At 44.5% G+C, this 13,812-nt stretch overlaps 1 protein-coding gene across 1 annotated transcript in view; it reads left to right on the forward strand.

The window, feature by feature from the left end:
- The window catches only part of slc8a2b (solute carrier family 8 member 2b), a 208,993-nt gene that overhangs the window by 178,695 nt on the left and 16,486 nt on the right, over window positions 1–13,812 (forward strand). Inside the window, exons 12-13 of the mRNA XM_036131588.1 lie at window positions 2,014–2,117; window positions 5,041–5,058. Of these exons, the coding sequence (XP_035987481.1) occupies window positions 2,014–2,117; window positions 5,041–5,058 (122 nt within the window). The remainder of the gene's footprint in view (window positions 1–2,013; window positions 2,118–5,040; window positions 5,059–13,812) is intronic.

Consider the following 13,812-nt stretch of genomic DNA (forward strand, 5'->3'; position numbering starts at 1 on the left):
GTGACTTTATGCTGCATGGTGGCTGATTGATGATAGAGCGTATCCTGGATAACCTCAGTGCAGCATTTTACCCTCACATTCACATAAAAACACTGTGATTTTCTCATGAATGAATACTACAGTTAAACAGTGGGTTTCCAGTGTGAGATCGTGGCAGTGCAATAAAATATGAATTCATATCAGATCAAGTCTCGTTAACTAATCAGAGTCTCATCAGTGGGTCCAGCTCCTCCTGTCCGGTTCAGCTGTAGTTTTATAGGTTTTGAGGAGACATGCGGTCTAATCTGCAGGTTTATTAACACACGTGAAGAGAGTTTCTCTGAAACATTGGAACCAAAGAGTTAAGAACCTGGACAACTTTCTTGTTTTTAATGCAAACGTCTGGGACCCTTTTCAGACCTATAATCTACTTTGTTTCATTAAAATATTACATGTTTAATTAGTTGCTGTGCAGGTTGAAAGAAAGGAATTAACTATAAAATTATTTAGCACTTTCTAATTGAAGGAATGATGGATATTATCATCTCAGTGATTTTGTCCCTTGGTGCAAAAAGTTTGGACCACAAAATCTACCACAAACCGTCCGGTTGGTTTGTTATCAGTGAGAAATCTTTATTCAGCCAAATTTTATCGCTTTTTATTGAAAATAATTTTGTTAGTATAAATATCCTGCCCTGGAAAAGATCAGAATATTGTTGCTGTAACGCCGTTTCCAAAGGATAAAACATTCACTGTTGGGATGTTTGCCACTCTTCACCTTCTCATCCTCGTCTTCTCTCCACCTGATCGGCTCATTTCTTCGTTTCTCTCATCTGCTCACAGAATTGCTGCTCTGGATCGCTGAGCTGTGACTGCATCTGCCCATCTTAGTACCAGCTTCACGTGTTTTTTGTTTGCTGAATTTCTGCTGTCGTCATAGAAAGTACTCCTGGGTCAATGTGAGCTTCTGTGCTTTCTGTGTCTCTGCTCTGTCTTCTCTAACATAGAAAGTACTCCTGGGTCAATGTGAGCTTTCTGTGCTTTCTGTGTCTCTGCTCTGTCTTCTCTAACATAGAAAGTACTCCTGGGTCAATGTGAGCTTCTGAGCTTTCTGTGTCTCTGCTCTGTCTTCTCTAACATAGAAAGTACTCCTGGGTCAATGTGAGCTTCTGTGCTTTCTGTGTCTCTGCTCTGTCTTCTCTAAGCCCCAGTGGGTGGAGGCAGATGAGCGTTCACACTGAGCCTGGTTCTGGTTCTGCTGGAGGTTCTCCTCCCTGTTAAAGGGGAGTTTTCCTCTCCACTGTCGCTTCATGCATGCTCAGTATGAGGGATTGCTGCAAAGCCATCAACAATGCAGACGACTGTCCACTGTGGCTCTACGCTCTTTCAGGAGGAGTGAATGCTGCTTGGAGAGACTTGATGCAACCTGCTGGGTTTCCTTAGAGAGGAAACTTTCTCACCAACCTGGAGGATCTGATGGAGTCTGACTTTGGAAAGAGCCTTGAGATGAATTGTGTCATGATTAGGTGTTATATAAATAAAATTTAATTGAATCGAGTCTTTGACCTTTTTCAAACTTCTTCTTTCCTTCCTTTCTTTTTTCTTCCGCCGTCTCCAGCTATCTGCTCTCTGTGGTGACACGTCTCATCTTGCCATCCTCACTTCGCCCTGACTTCCTCTCCTCTAATAACGGGTCGTCAGTCGCTCGTGTCTTTCAAACATCCGACTTCATTACAAGATAATAAGTCGTCAGAGATAATCCTGCCTCTTTGCTCACTCTTACCTGCCAACCATAGACCAGTAGTGTTCGTGTGCAGTTATTGGAACGTCTCCTTTTTGTTCTCTCTCCATTTGGACTCAGTTATTGATTCGGTGTCTTCGCTCCGCTCTCCACGGCGGCTGCCTCTGATCACAGGCAGCAGGACGAGTTTCACCGGCGTAACGAGGACGGCCTGCAGCGAAGCCTCCTCTGCCGGTGAAGGGTCTTTACGGCATGATGTGAGTCTGACGCTTTGTGTTTGTGCTCGTGTGCAGTCAGACGCTCCTAGTGAGGATAATCGATGATGAAGAGTATGAGAAGCACGAGAACTTCTTCATCGTGCTGGAGGAACCCCGCTGGTTAAAGAGAGGAATCTCAGGTGAGTCGAGACGGATTTAATTGGGTTTGCTGCTAATTGGGAGCTCCAACCTTAGACTTTTGTCATCAAAGTGTTTTTAATGTTCGCACATTAAACTCACTTCACCTGCTTTGAGAAGCAACTTCCTGGTTGTGTTGCGGTTTAAAATCAGGCTGTAATTGGGTCTGAGGGTTGTATTTCACACAGTTTTAGTGTTAGTTTATGTTAGTTCCTTTTTGAGAAAAACTGTGGAGACTCTCGTGGTTTTCTAGTTGCCTTCCAAGCAGCTTAACGTTCTCCTCTTCCTTTAAAGCGGCCTTCATTCTCAGTTCTTCACGCTTCCAGACTTTGGCAGCGTGTTGATCAGTTAGTTTAAAGTCGAGGACTAAAGATAACGATGCTGTGCTTCAGGCCACGATCTCTCCCTCACTCTCCAGGACAGAGTCAGGATTCAGGCCAGAAGGTCGCCTTTATTATTGCTGCATAGCTGTGGCGGCCGACAGCGAAAGCAGCTGCAAACTCGCTATGAAAAGCAGAAGTCTGCCACATAATAACTCCATACCTAAGCTACATAACTATAAGAACTATAGAAATTAATTAAATGAACTAATTTAAGCTATAAAAACTATAGCTAATCACCTGTCCTGCTACGGCTGCACTGCATCATATGACGACTCTCTGTAATGATATTAATATTATTAATTGGCCATTTATTTAAATATGAAACGACCTTATCTTTTCCAGTTTAAGAGTTAATTGTAATAACTGTTTTTGATATGAGTATATTAAAGGTGAATTATTTTGCTGATTGTGTGGCGCCCCCTGGAGGCCATGACGCTACTAGCATTTGCCTATATGGCTTAAAGGTCCGAAATATATATATATCTATATAATATATATATATATAGTATATATAATATATATATATATATATATATATATATAGATCGATCGATCGATATATATAGACTATATATCTATCATCTCTATCTCTCGATATATAACTCATCATATATATACTCATCTATCTCTATATCTATATATATATCGACGATAATTATTCTCCGATCGATATCTATATCGATCTCATCATCATACTGCACTCTAGAGATATCGATATATATCTCGACCTATATATATAGATAGATATATATATATCTATATATATATATATATATATATATATATATATATATATATATATATATATATATATAAATTGGTTCACATTACAGTGGCTTGAACTTATTGTCACATTACCACCACAACGATACATTTAATTTAGGGGAATTTTATGTGACAGAGTAACACAAAGTGTTCATAGTTGTGAAGCAGAAAGAAAATTATACATGATTCTTTTTCTTTTTTTACAAATAAAAAAACTGAAAAAGGGCATTGTGCAAAAGTATTCAGCCCCCCCGAGTAATTACCACTGCAGGTCTTTTAGGGTACGTCTCTACCAGCTTTTAGCATCTAGTGACTGAAACTTTTGCCAGACGTCTCAAGCTCAGTCAGATCAGATGGAGAGAGTTTGTGAACAGCAGTGTTCAGACCTAGTCACAAACTCTTGATTGGGTTTAGGTCTGGACTTTGACTAGGCCATTCTAACACATGAATATGTTTTAAACCATCCCATCATAGTCCTGGCTTTATGTTTAGAGTTGTCGTCCTGCTGGAAGGCGAACCTCTGCCCCAGGCTTAAGTCTTTTTCACACTCCAGCAGGTTTATTTGGCTCCATCCATCTTCTCTGTCCCGGCTGAAGAGAAGCACCCCCACAGCATGATGCTGCCACCACCGTATCAGACGGTGGGGACGGTGTGTTCACTTTGCATGTTGGCCAAAATGTTACATTTTGTTCTAGTCTGACCAAAACACCTTCTTCCACATGTTTGCTGTGTCCCCAAAATGGCTTCTGGTGAGCTGCAAACAGGACTTCTTGTGGTTTTCTTTCCATAACGTCTTTCTTTTTGCCAGTTTTCCATAAACACCACCTGTGTGCACAACTAATAGTCGTCCTGTGGACAGATTCTCCCACCTGAGCTGTGGATCTCTGCAGTTCCTCCAGAGTCACCGTGGGCCTCTTAGCTGCATCTCTGATCAGCGCTGTCCTTGTTGGGCCTGTAGGTTTAGGTGGACGGCCTCGTCTTGGTTCATTGCTGTTCCGTACTCTTTCCATTTCCAGACGACGGATTGAACGACGATGCGTGAGATGTTCTAAGCTCAGGAGATCTTTTTATATCCTGAGCTGCTTCATACTTCTCACCTGTCTGGTGAGCTCCATGGACTCCATGATGCTGTTTGCAACCAGTTGCACTCAGAGAAGAGGAGGCCGCATACTTCTGCACACCAAACTTTTCAGTTTTATATTCTGAAAAATTTTTAATTTTCTTTCTACTTCACAACTGGGTACATCTTTGTGTCGGTCTTTCACTTAAGATTCCAGTAAAATATATATACATATACATATGTTTGTGGTTGCAATGTGACAAAGTGTGGAAAAGTTTAAGCGGTGTGAATACTTTAGAAAGCCGCTGCATTTGGTGGTGTGTTTTTTGTCAGTCCAACCTGGGTTCAGGTTCAGCCCTTTGAGTTCGGAGCATTTTACTGATTCAGGGTTCAGAGTAAAAACCTCTAAAAATGCTCAAACCCCGTGAAAAACCCAGAGCACCAAAAGTTTTCACTCCCTGTAGGGATCCACTTCACCAGCACCCGACTGGCCATTCAGTTTTAATATTTTCTTTTACAGCAAAAACATGTTTCAGATACTTTAGTTTCTTCTTGGGATTCAAGGAGTTCTGCAAGAAATAATTTGAGCAGTCTGTAAATATAAGAGGAAAGACTTTCTCAGCTACTTTTAGGGTTTTAAATGTATCGTCCTGTTGAATCATGAAGTCTGGTTTCTTTAACACGAACTGATGACTGTTCTGTTTGTTTCGTCCTCAGCTCTGCTGCTCAACCAAGGTAAGACCGTCTGATTCTCCTGCTGCCTCAAACTGAAGGTCTGAAACTGCTTCAGTGCATGGCTTTTTATTATTTAAAACAATCTCACCCCACATAAAGCTGATTAGATTCGTCAGGAAATGTGTGTTTGGCGTAATCTTCTAATTATTTCTGAATTAACCCTGTTACTTTTAAAAAGATTGTCAGCACATAATGAAAGCTGCAGATTAGATTTACTCCGTCTCCTCTGTCATATTCTGTGTCCACCACGGCCCAAAGATATTCCACATTTAATCACATAAAACTCTCTTAAATATGCAATTATCAGCAGAGCAGCAGATTTGCCTCAGATTAAAGGGGTTAGATGGTGAATTCAGCTCTGTTTGCTCCTTCGCCTGCATGTTAAATCCTCACACCGTGCATTTTTGTTTAAGCTTTGGGTTTTTCGTGCCATCTCTCAGGTTTTCCAGGACTTTTCTCCATTTTTTGTGCTGTTAGCTGCGTCTCTAAACCTTTGCATTGTGAGCAGGCTGGTTCTGGTTCTGGTTCTGGTTCTGCAGATCAGGCTGGAGCCAGAAGACCTGAGTGGTCTGGAGGGTTGATGCCCTGATAACAAGTCTGTGATGGATTTAGGTGCTAATTCAGGGATTTATAGACGAACAGAAGGATTTTAAAGTCTATTCTCTGAGATCCAGGGAGCCATGGAAGGACTTCAGAACCGGGTCCATGTTCTCTACGTTCTTAGTCTTAGTGGAAGGACTTCAGAACCGGGTCCATGTTCTCTACGTTCTTAGTCTTAGTGAGGACTTCAGAACCGGGTCTATGTTCTCTACGTTCTTAGTCTTAGTGAGGACTTCAGAACCGGGTCCATGTTCTCTACGTTCTTAGTCTTAGTGAGGACTTCAGAACCGGGTCCATGTTCTCTACGTTCTTAGTCTTAGTGAGGACTTCAGAACCGGGTCCATGTTCTCTACGTTCTTAGTGAGGACTTCAGAACCGGGTCCATGTTCTCTACGTTCTTAGTGTTAGTGAGGACTTCAGAACCGGGTCCATGTTCTCTACGTTCTTAGTCTTAGTGGAAGGACTTCAGAACCGGGTCCATGTTCTCTACGTTCTTAGTGTTAGTGAGGACTTCAGAACCGGGTCCATGTTCTCTACGTTCTTAGTCTTAGTGAGGACTTCAGAACCGGGTCCATGTTCTCTACGTTCTTAGTCTTAGTGGAAGGACTTCAGAACCGGGTCCATGTTCTCTACGTTCTTAGTCTTAGTGAGGACTTCAGAACCGGGTCCATGTTCTCTACGTTCTTAGTCTTAGTGAGGACTTCAGAACCGGGTCCATGTTCTCTACGTTCTTAGTCTTAGTGAGGACTTCAGAACCGGGTCCATGTTCTCTACGTTCTTAGTCTTAGTGAGGACTTCAGAACCGGGTCCATGTTCTCTACGTTCTTAGTCTTAGTGAGGACTTCAGAACCGGGTCCATGTTCTCTACGTTCTTAGTCTTAGTGAGGACTTCAGAACCGGGTCCATGTTCTCTACGTTCTTAGTCTTAGTGGGGACTTCAGAACCGGGTCCATGTTCTCTACGTTCTTAGTCTTAGTGGGGACTTCAGAACCGGGTCCATGTTCTCTACGTTCTTAGTCTTAGTGGAAGGACTTCAGAACCGGGTCCATGTTCTCTACGTTCTTAGTCTTAGTGAGGACTTCAGAACCGGGTCCATGTTCTCTACGTTCTTAGTCTTAGTGAGGACTTCAGAACCGGGTCCATGTTCTCTACGTTCTTAGTGAGGACTTCAGAACCGGGTCCATGTTCTCTACGTTCTTAGTCTTAGTGAGGACTTCAGAACCGGGTCTATGTTCTCTACGTTCTTAGTCTTAGTGGGGACTTCAGAACCGGGTCCATGTTCTCTACGTTCTTAGTCTTAGTGAGGACTTCAGAACCGGGTCCATGTTCTCTACACTCTTAGTCTTAGTGGAAGGACTTCAGAACCGGGTCCATGTTCTCTACGTTCTTAGTCTTAGTGAGGACTTCAGAACCGGGTCTATGTTCTCTACGTTCTTAGTCTTAGTGAGGACTTCAGAACCGGGTCCATGTTCTCTACGTTCTTAGTCTTAGTGAGGACTTCAGAACCGGGTCCATGTTCTCTACGTTCTTAGTCTTAGTGAGGACTTCAGAACCGGGTCCATGTTCTCTACGTTCTTAGTGAGGACTTCAGAACCGGGTCCATGTTCTCTACGTTCTTAGTCTTAGTGAGGACTTCAGAACCGGGTCTATGTTCTCTACGTTCTTAGTCTTAGTGGGGACTTCAGAACCGGGTCCATGTTCTCTACGTTCTTAGTCTTAGTGAGGACTTCAGAACCGGGTCCATGTTCTCTACGTTCTTAGTCTTAGTGAGGACTTCAGAACCGGGTCCATGTTCTCTACACTCTTAGTCTTAGTGGAAGGACTTCAGAACCGGGTCCATGTTCTCTACGTTCTTAGTCTTAGTGAGGACTTCAGAACCGGGTCCATGTTCTCTACGTTCTTAGTCTTAGTGGGGACTTCAGAACCGGGTCCATGTTCTCTACGTTCTTAGTCTTAGTGAGGACTTCAGAACCGGGTCCATGTTCTCTACGTTCTTAGTCTTAGTGAGGACTTCAGAACCGGGTCCATGTTCTCTACGTTCTTAGTCTTAGTGAGGACTTCAGAACCAGGTCCATGTTCTCTACGTTCTTAGTCTTAGTGAGGACTTCAGAACCGGGTCCATGTTCTCTACGTTCTTAGTCTTAGTGAGGACTTCAGAACTGGGTCCATGTTCTCTACCTTCTTAGTTTTAGTGGAAGGACTTCAGAACCGGGTCCATGTTCTCTACGTTCTTAGTCTTAGTGAGGACTTCAGAACCGGGTCCATGTTCTCTACGTTCTTAGTCTTAGTGAGGACTTCAGAACCGGGTCCATGTTCTCTACGTTCTTAGTCTTAGTGAGGACTTCAGAACCGGGTCCATGTTCTCTACGTTCTTAGTCTTAGTGGAAGGACTTCAGAACCGGGTCCATGTTCTCTACGTTCTTAGTCTTAGTGAGGACTTCAGAACCGGGTCCATGTTCTCTACGTTCTTAGTCTTAGTGAGGACTTCAGAACCGGGTCCATGCTCTCTACGTTCTTAGTCTTAGTGAGGACTTCAGAACCGGGTCCATGTTCTCTACGTTCTTAGTCTTAGTGAGGACTTCAGAACCGGGTCCATGTTCTCTACGTTCTTAGTCTTAGTGAGGATTTCAGAACCGGGTTCTTGTTCTCTACGTTCTTAGTCTTACTGAGGACTTCAGAACCGGGTCCATGTTCTCTACGTTCTTAGTCTTAGTGGAAGGACTTCAGAACCGGGTCCATGTTCTCTACGTTCTTAGTCTTAGTGAGGACTTCAGAACCGGGTCCATGTTCTCTACGTTCTTAGTCTTAGTGGAAGGACTTCAGAACCGGGTCCATGTTCTCTACGTTCTTAGTCTTAGTGGAAGGACTTCAGAACCGGGTCCATGTTCTCTACGTTCTTAGTCTTAGTGGAAGGACTTCAGAACCGGGTCCATGTTCTCTACGTTCTTAGTCTTACTGAGGACTTCAGAACCGGGTCCATGTTCTCTACGTTCTTAGTCTTAGTGGAAGGACTTCAGAACCGGGTCCATGTTCTCTACGTTCTTAGTCTTAGTGAGGACTTCAGAACCGGGTTCTTGTTCTCTACGTTCTTAGTCTTACTGAGGACTTCAGAACCGGGTCTATGTTCTCTACGTTCTTAGTCTTAGTGAGGACTTCAGAACCGGGTCCATGTTCTCTACGTTCTTAGTCTTAGTGGAAGGACTTCAGAACCGGGTCCATGTTCTCTACGTTCTTAGTCTTAGTGGAAGGACTTCAGAACCGGGTCCATGTTCTCTACGTTCTTAGTCTTAGTGGAAGGACTTCAGAACCGGTCCATGTTCTCTACGTTCTTAGTCTTAGTGAGGACTTCAGAACCGGGTCCATGTTCTCTACGTTCTTAGTCTTAGTGAGGACTTCAGAACCGGGTCCATGTTCTCTACGTTCTTAGTCTTAGTGAGGACTTCAGAACCGGGTCCATGTTCTCTACGTTCTTAGTCTTAGTGAGGACTTCAGAACCGGGTCCATGTTCTCTACGTTCTTAGTCTTAGTGGAAGGACTTCAGAACCGGGTCCATGTTCTCTACGTTCTTAGTCTTAGTGAGGACTTCAGAACCGGGTCCATGTTCTCTACGTTCTTAGTCTTAGTGAGGACTTCAGAACCGGGTCCATGTTCTCTACGTTCTTAGTCTTAGTGAGGACTTCAGAACCGGGTCCATGTTCTCTACGTTCTTAGTCTTAGTGAGGACTTCAGAACCGGGTCCATGTTCTCTACGTTCTTAGTCTTAGTGAGGACTTCAGAACCGGGTCCATGTTCTCTACGTTCTTAGTCTTAGTGAGGACTTCAGAACCGGGTCCATGTTCTCTACGTTCTTAGTCTTAGTGGGGACTTCAGAACCGGGTCCATGTTCTCTACGTTCTTAGTCTTAGTGGGGACTTCAGAACCGGGTCCATGTTCTCTACGTTCTTAGTCTTAGTGGAAGGACTTCAGAACCGGGTCCATGTTCTCTACGTTCTTAGTCTTAGTGAGGACTTCAGAACCGGGTCCATGTTCTCTACGTTCTTAGTCTTAGTGAGGACTTCAGAACCGGGTCCATGTTCTCTACGTTCTTAGTGAGGACTTCAGAACCGGGTCCATGTTCTCTACGTTCTTAGTCTTAGTGAGGACTTCAGAACCGGGTCTATGTTCTCTACGTTCTTAGTCTTAGTGGGGACTTCAGAACCGGGGTCCATGTTCTCTACGTTCTTAGTCTTAGTGAGGACTTCAGAACCGGGTCCATGTTCTCTACACTCTTAGTCTTAGTGGAAGGACTTCAGAACCGGGTCCATGTTCTCTACGTTCTTAGTCTTAGTGAGGACTTCAGAACCGGGTCTATGTTCTCTACGTTCTTAGTCTTAGTGAGGACTTCAGAACCGGGTCCATGTTCTCTACGTTCTTAGTCTTAGTGAGGACTTCAGAACCGGGTCCATGTTCTCTACGTTCTTAGTCTTAGTGAGGACTTCAGAACCGGGTCCATGTTCTCTACGTTCTTAGTGAGGACTTCAGAACCGGGTCCATGTTCTCTACGTTCTTAGTCTTAGTGAGGACTTCAGAACCGGGTCTATGTTCTCTACGTTCTTAGTCTTAGTGGGGACTTCAGAACCGGGTCCATGTTCTCTACGTTCTTAGTCTTAGTGAGGACTTCAGAACCGGGTCCATGTTCTCTACGTTCTTAGTCTTAGTGAGGACTTCAGAACCGGGTCCATGTTCTCTACACTCTTAGTCTTAGTGGAAGGACTTCAGAACCGGGTCCATGTTCTCTACGTTCTTAGTCTTAGTGAGGACTTCAGAACCGGGTCCATGTTCTCTACGTTCTTAGTCTTAGTGGGGACTTCAGAACCGGGTCCATGTTCTCTACGTTCTTAGTCTTAGTGAGGACTTCAGAACCGGGTCCATGTTCTCTACGTTCTTAGTCTTAGTGAGGACTTCAGAACCGGGTCCATGTTCTCTACGTTCTTAGTCTTAGTGAGGACTTCAGAACCAGGTCCATGTTCTCTACGTTCTTAGTCTTAGTGAGGACTTCAGAACCGGGTCCATGTTCTCTACGTTCTTAGTCTTAGTGAGGACTTCAGAACTGGGTCCATGTTCTCTACCTTCTTAGTTTTAGTGGAAGGACTTCAGAACCGGGTCCATGTTCTCTACGTTCTTAGTCTTAGTGAGGACTTCAGAACCGGGTCCATGTTCTCTACGTTCTTAGTCTTAGTGAGGACTTCAGAACCGGGTCCATGTTCTCTACGTTCTTAGTCTTAGTGAGGACTTCAGAACCGGGTCCATGTTCTCTACGTTCTTAGTCTTAGTGGAAGGACTTCAGAACCGGGTCCATGTTCTCTACGTTCTTAGTCTTAGTGAGGACTTCAGAACCGGGTCCATGTTCTCTACGTTCTTAGTCTTAGTGAGGACTTCAGAACCGGGTCCATGCTCTCTACGTTCTTAGTCTTAGTGAGGACTTCAGAACCGGGTCCATGTTCTCTACGTTCTTAGTCTTAGTGAGGACTTCAGAACCGGGTCCATGTTCTCTACGTTCTTAGTCTTAGTGAGGATTTCAGAACCGGGTTCTTGTTCTCTACGTTCTTAGTCTTACTGAGGACTTCAGAACCGGGTCCATGTTCTCTACGTTCTTAGTCTTAGTGGAAGGACTTCAGAACCGGGTCCATGTTCTCTACGTTCTTAGTCTTAGTGAGGACTTCAGAACCGGGTCCATGTTCTCTATGTTCTTAGTCTTAGTGGAAGGACTTCAGAACCGGGTCCATGTTCTCTACGTTCTTAGTCTTAGTGGAAGGACTTCAGAACCGGGTCCATGTTCTCTACGTTCTTAGTCTTAGTGGAAGGACTTCAGAACCGGGTCCATGTTCTCTACGTTCTTAGTCTTACTGAGGACTTCAGAACCGGGTCCATGTTCTCTACGTTCTTAGTCTTAGTGGAAGGACTTCAGAACCGGGTCCATGTTCTCTACGTTCTTAGTCTTAGTGAGGACTTCAGAACCGGGTTCTTGTTCTCTACGTTCTTAGTCTTACTGAGGACTTCAGAACCGGGTCTATGTTCTCTACGTTCTTAGTCTTAGTGAGGACTTCAGAACCGGGTCCATGTTCTCTACGTTCTTAGTCTTAGTGGAAGGACTTCAGAACCGGGTCCATGTTCTCTACGTTCTTAGTCTTAGTGGAAGGACTTCAGAACCGGGTCCATGTTCTCTACGTTCTTAGTCTTAGTGGAAGGACTTCACAACCGGGTCCATGTTCTCTACGTTCTTAGTCTTAGTGGAAGGACTTCAGAACCGGGTCCATGTTCTCTACGTTCTTAGTCTTAGTGGAAGGACTTCAGAACCGGGTCCATGTTCTCTACGTTCTTAGTCTTAGTGGAAGGACTTCAGAACCGGGTCCATGTTCTCTACGTTCTTAGTCTTAGTGGAAGGACTTCAGAACCGGGTCCATGTTCTCTACGTTCTTAGTCTTAGTGAGGACTTCAGAACCGGGTCCATGTTCTCTACGTTCTTAGTCTTAGTGAGGACATCAGAACCGGGTCCATGTTCTCTACGTTCTTAGTCTTAGTGGAAGGACTTCAGAACCAGGTCCATGTTCTCTACGTTCTTAGTCTTAGTGGAAGGACTTCAGAACCAGGTCCATGTTCTCTACGTTCTTAGTCTTAGTGGAAGGACTTCAGAACCGGGTCCATGTTCTCTACGTTCTTAGTCTTAGTGGAAGGACTTCAGAACCGGGTCCATGTTCTCTACGTTCTTAGTCTTAGTGGAAGGACTTCAGAACCGGGTCCATGTTCTCTGCGTTCTTAGTCTTAGTGAGGACTTCAGAACCGGGTCCATGTTCTCTACGTTCTTAATCTTAGTGGAAGGACTTCAGAACCAGGTCCATGTTCTCTACGTTCTTAGTCTTAGTGGAAGGACTTCAGAACCGGGTCCATGTTCTCTACGTTCTTAGTCTTAGTGGAAGGACTTCAGAACCGGGTCCATGTTCTCTACGTTCTTAGTCTTAGTGGAAGGACTTCAGAACCGGGTCCATGTTCTCTACGTTCTTAGTCTTAGTGGAAGGACTTCACAACCGGGTCCATGTTCTCTACGTTCTTAGTCTTAGTGGAAGGACTTCAGAACCGGGTCCATGTTCTCTACGTTCTTAGTCTTAGTGGAAGGACTTCAGAACCGGGTCCATGTTCTCTACGTTCTTAGTCTTAGTGGAAGGACTTCAGAACCGGGTCCATGTTCTCTACGTTCTTAGTCTTAGTGGAAGGACTTCAGAACCGGGTCCATGTTCTCTACGTTCTTAGTCTTAGTGAGGACTTCAGAACCGGGTCCATGTTCTCTACGTTCTTAGTCTTAGTGGAAGGACTTCAGAACCAGGTCCATGTTCTCTACGTTCTTAGTCTTAGTGGAAGGACTTCAGAACCAGGTCCATGTTCTCTACGTTCTTAGTCTTAGTGGAAGGACTTCAGAACCGGGTCCATGTTCTCTACGTTCTTAGTCTTAGTGGAAGGACTTCAGAACCGGGTCCATGTTCTCTACGTTCTTAGTCTTAGTGGAAGGACTTCAGAACCGGGTCCATGTTCTCTGCGTTCTTAGTCTTAGTGAGGACTTCAGAACCGGGTCCATGTTCTCTACGTTCTTAATCTTAGTGGAAGGACTTCAGAACCGGGTCCATGTTCTCTACGTTCTTAGTCTTAGTGGAAGGACTTCAGAACCAGGTCCATGTTCTCTACGTTCTTAGTCTTAGTGGAAGGACTTCAGAACCGGGTCCATGTTCTCTACGTTCTTAGTCTTAGTGAGGACTTCAGAACCGGGTTCTTGTTCTCTACGTTCTTAGTCTTACTGAGGACTTCAGAACCGGGTCTATGTTCTCTACGTTCTTAGTCTTAGTGAGGACTTCAGAACCGGGTCCATGTTCTCTACGTTCTTAGTCTTAGTGGAAGGACTTCAGAACCGGGTCCATGTTCTCTACGTTCTTAGTCTTAGTGGAAGGACTTCAGAACCGGGTCCATGTTCTCTACGTTCTTAGTCTTAGTGGAAGGACTTCACAACCGGGTCCATGTTCTCTACGTTCTTAGTCTTAGTGGAAGGACTTCAGAACCGGGTCCATGTTCTCTACGTTCTTAGTCTTAGTGGAAGGACTTCAGAACCGGGTCCATGTTCTCTACGTT

This window comes from Fundulus heteroclitus, unplaced genomic scaffold (assembly GCF_011125445.2).
Source record: "Fundulus heteroclitus isolate FHET01 unplaced genomic scaffold, MU-UCD_Fhet_4.1 scaffold_44, whole genome shotgun sequence".
NCBI classification, from domain to species: Eukaryota; Metazoa; Chordata; class Actinopteri; order Cyprinodontiformes; family Fundulidae; genus Fundulus; species Fundulus heteroclitus.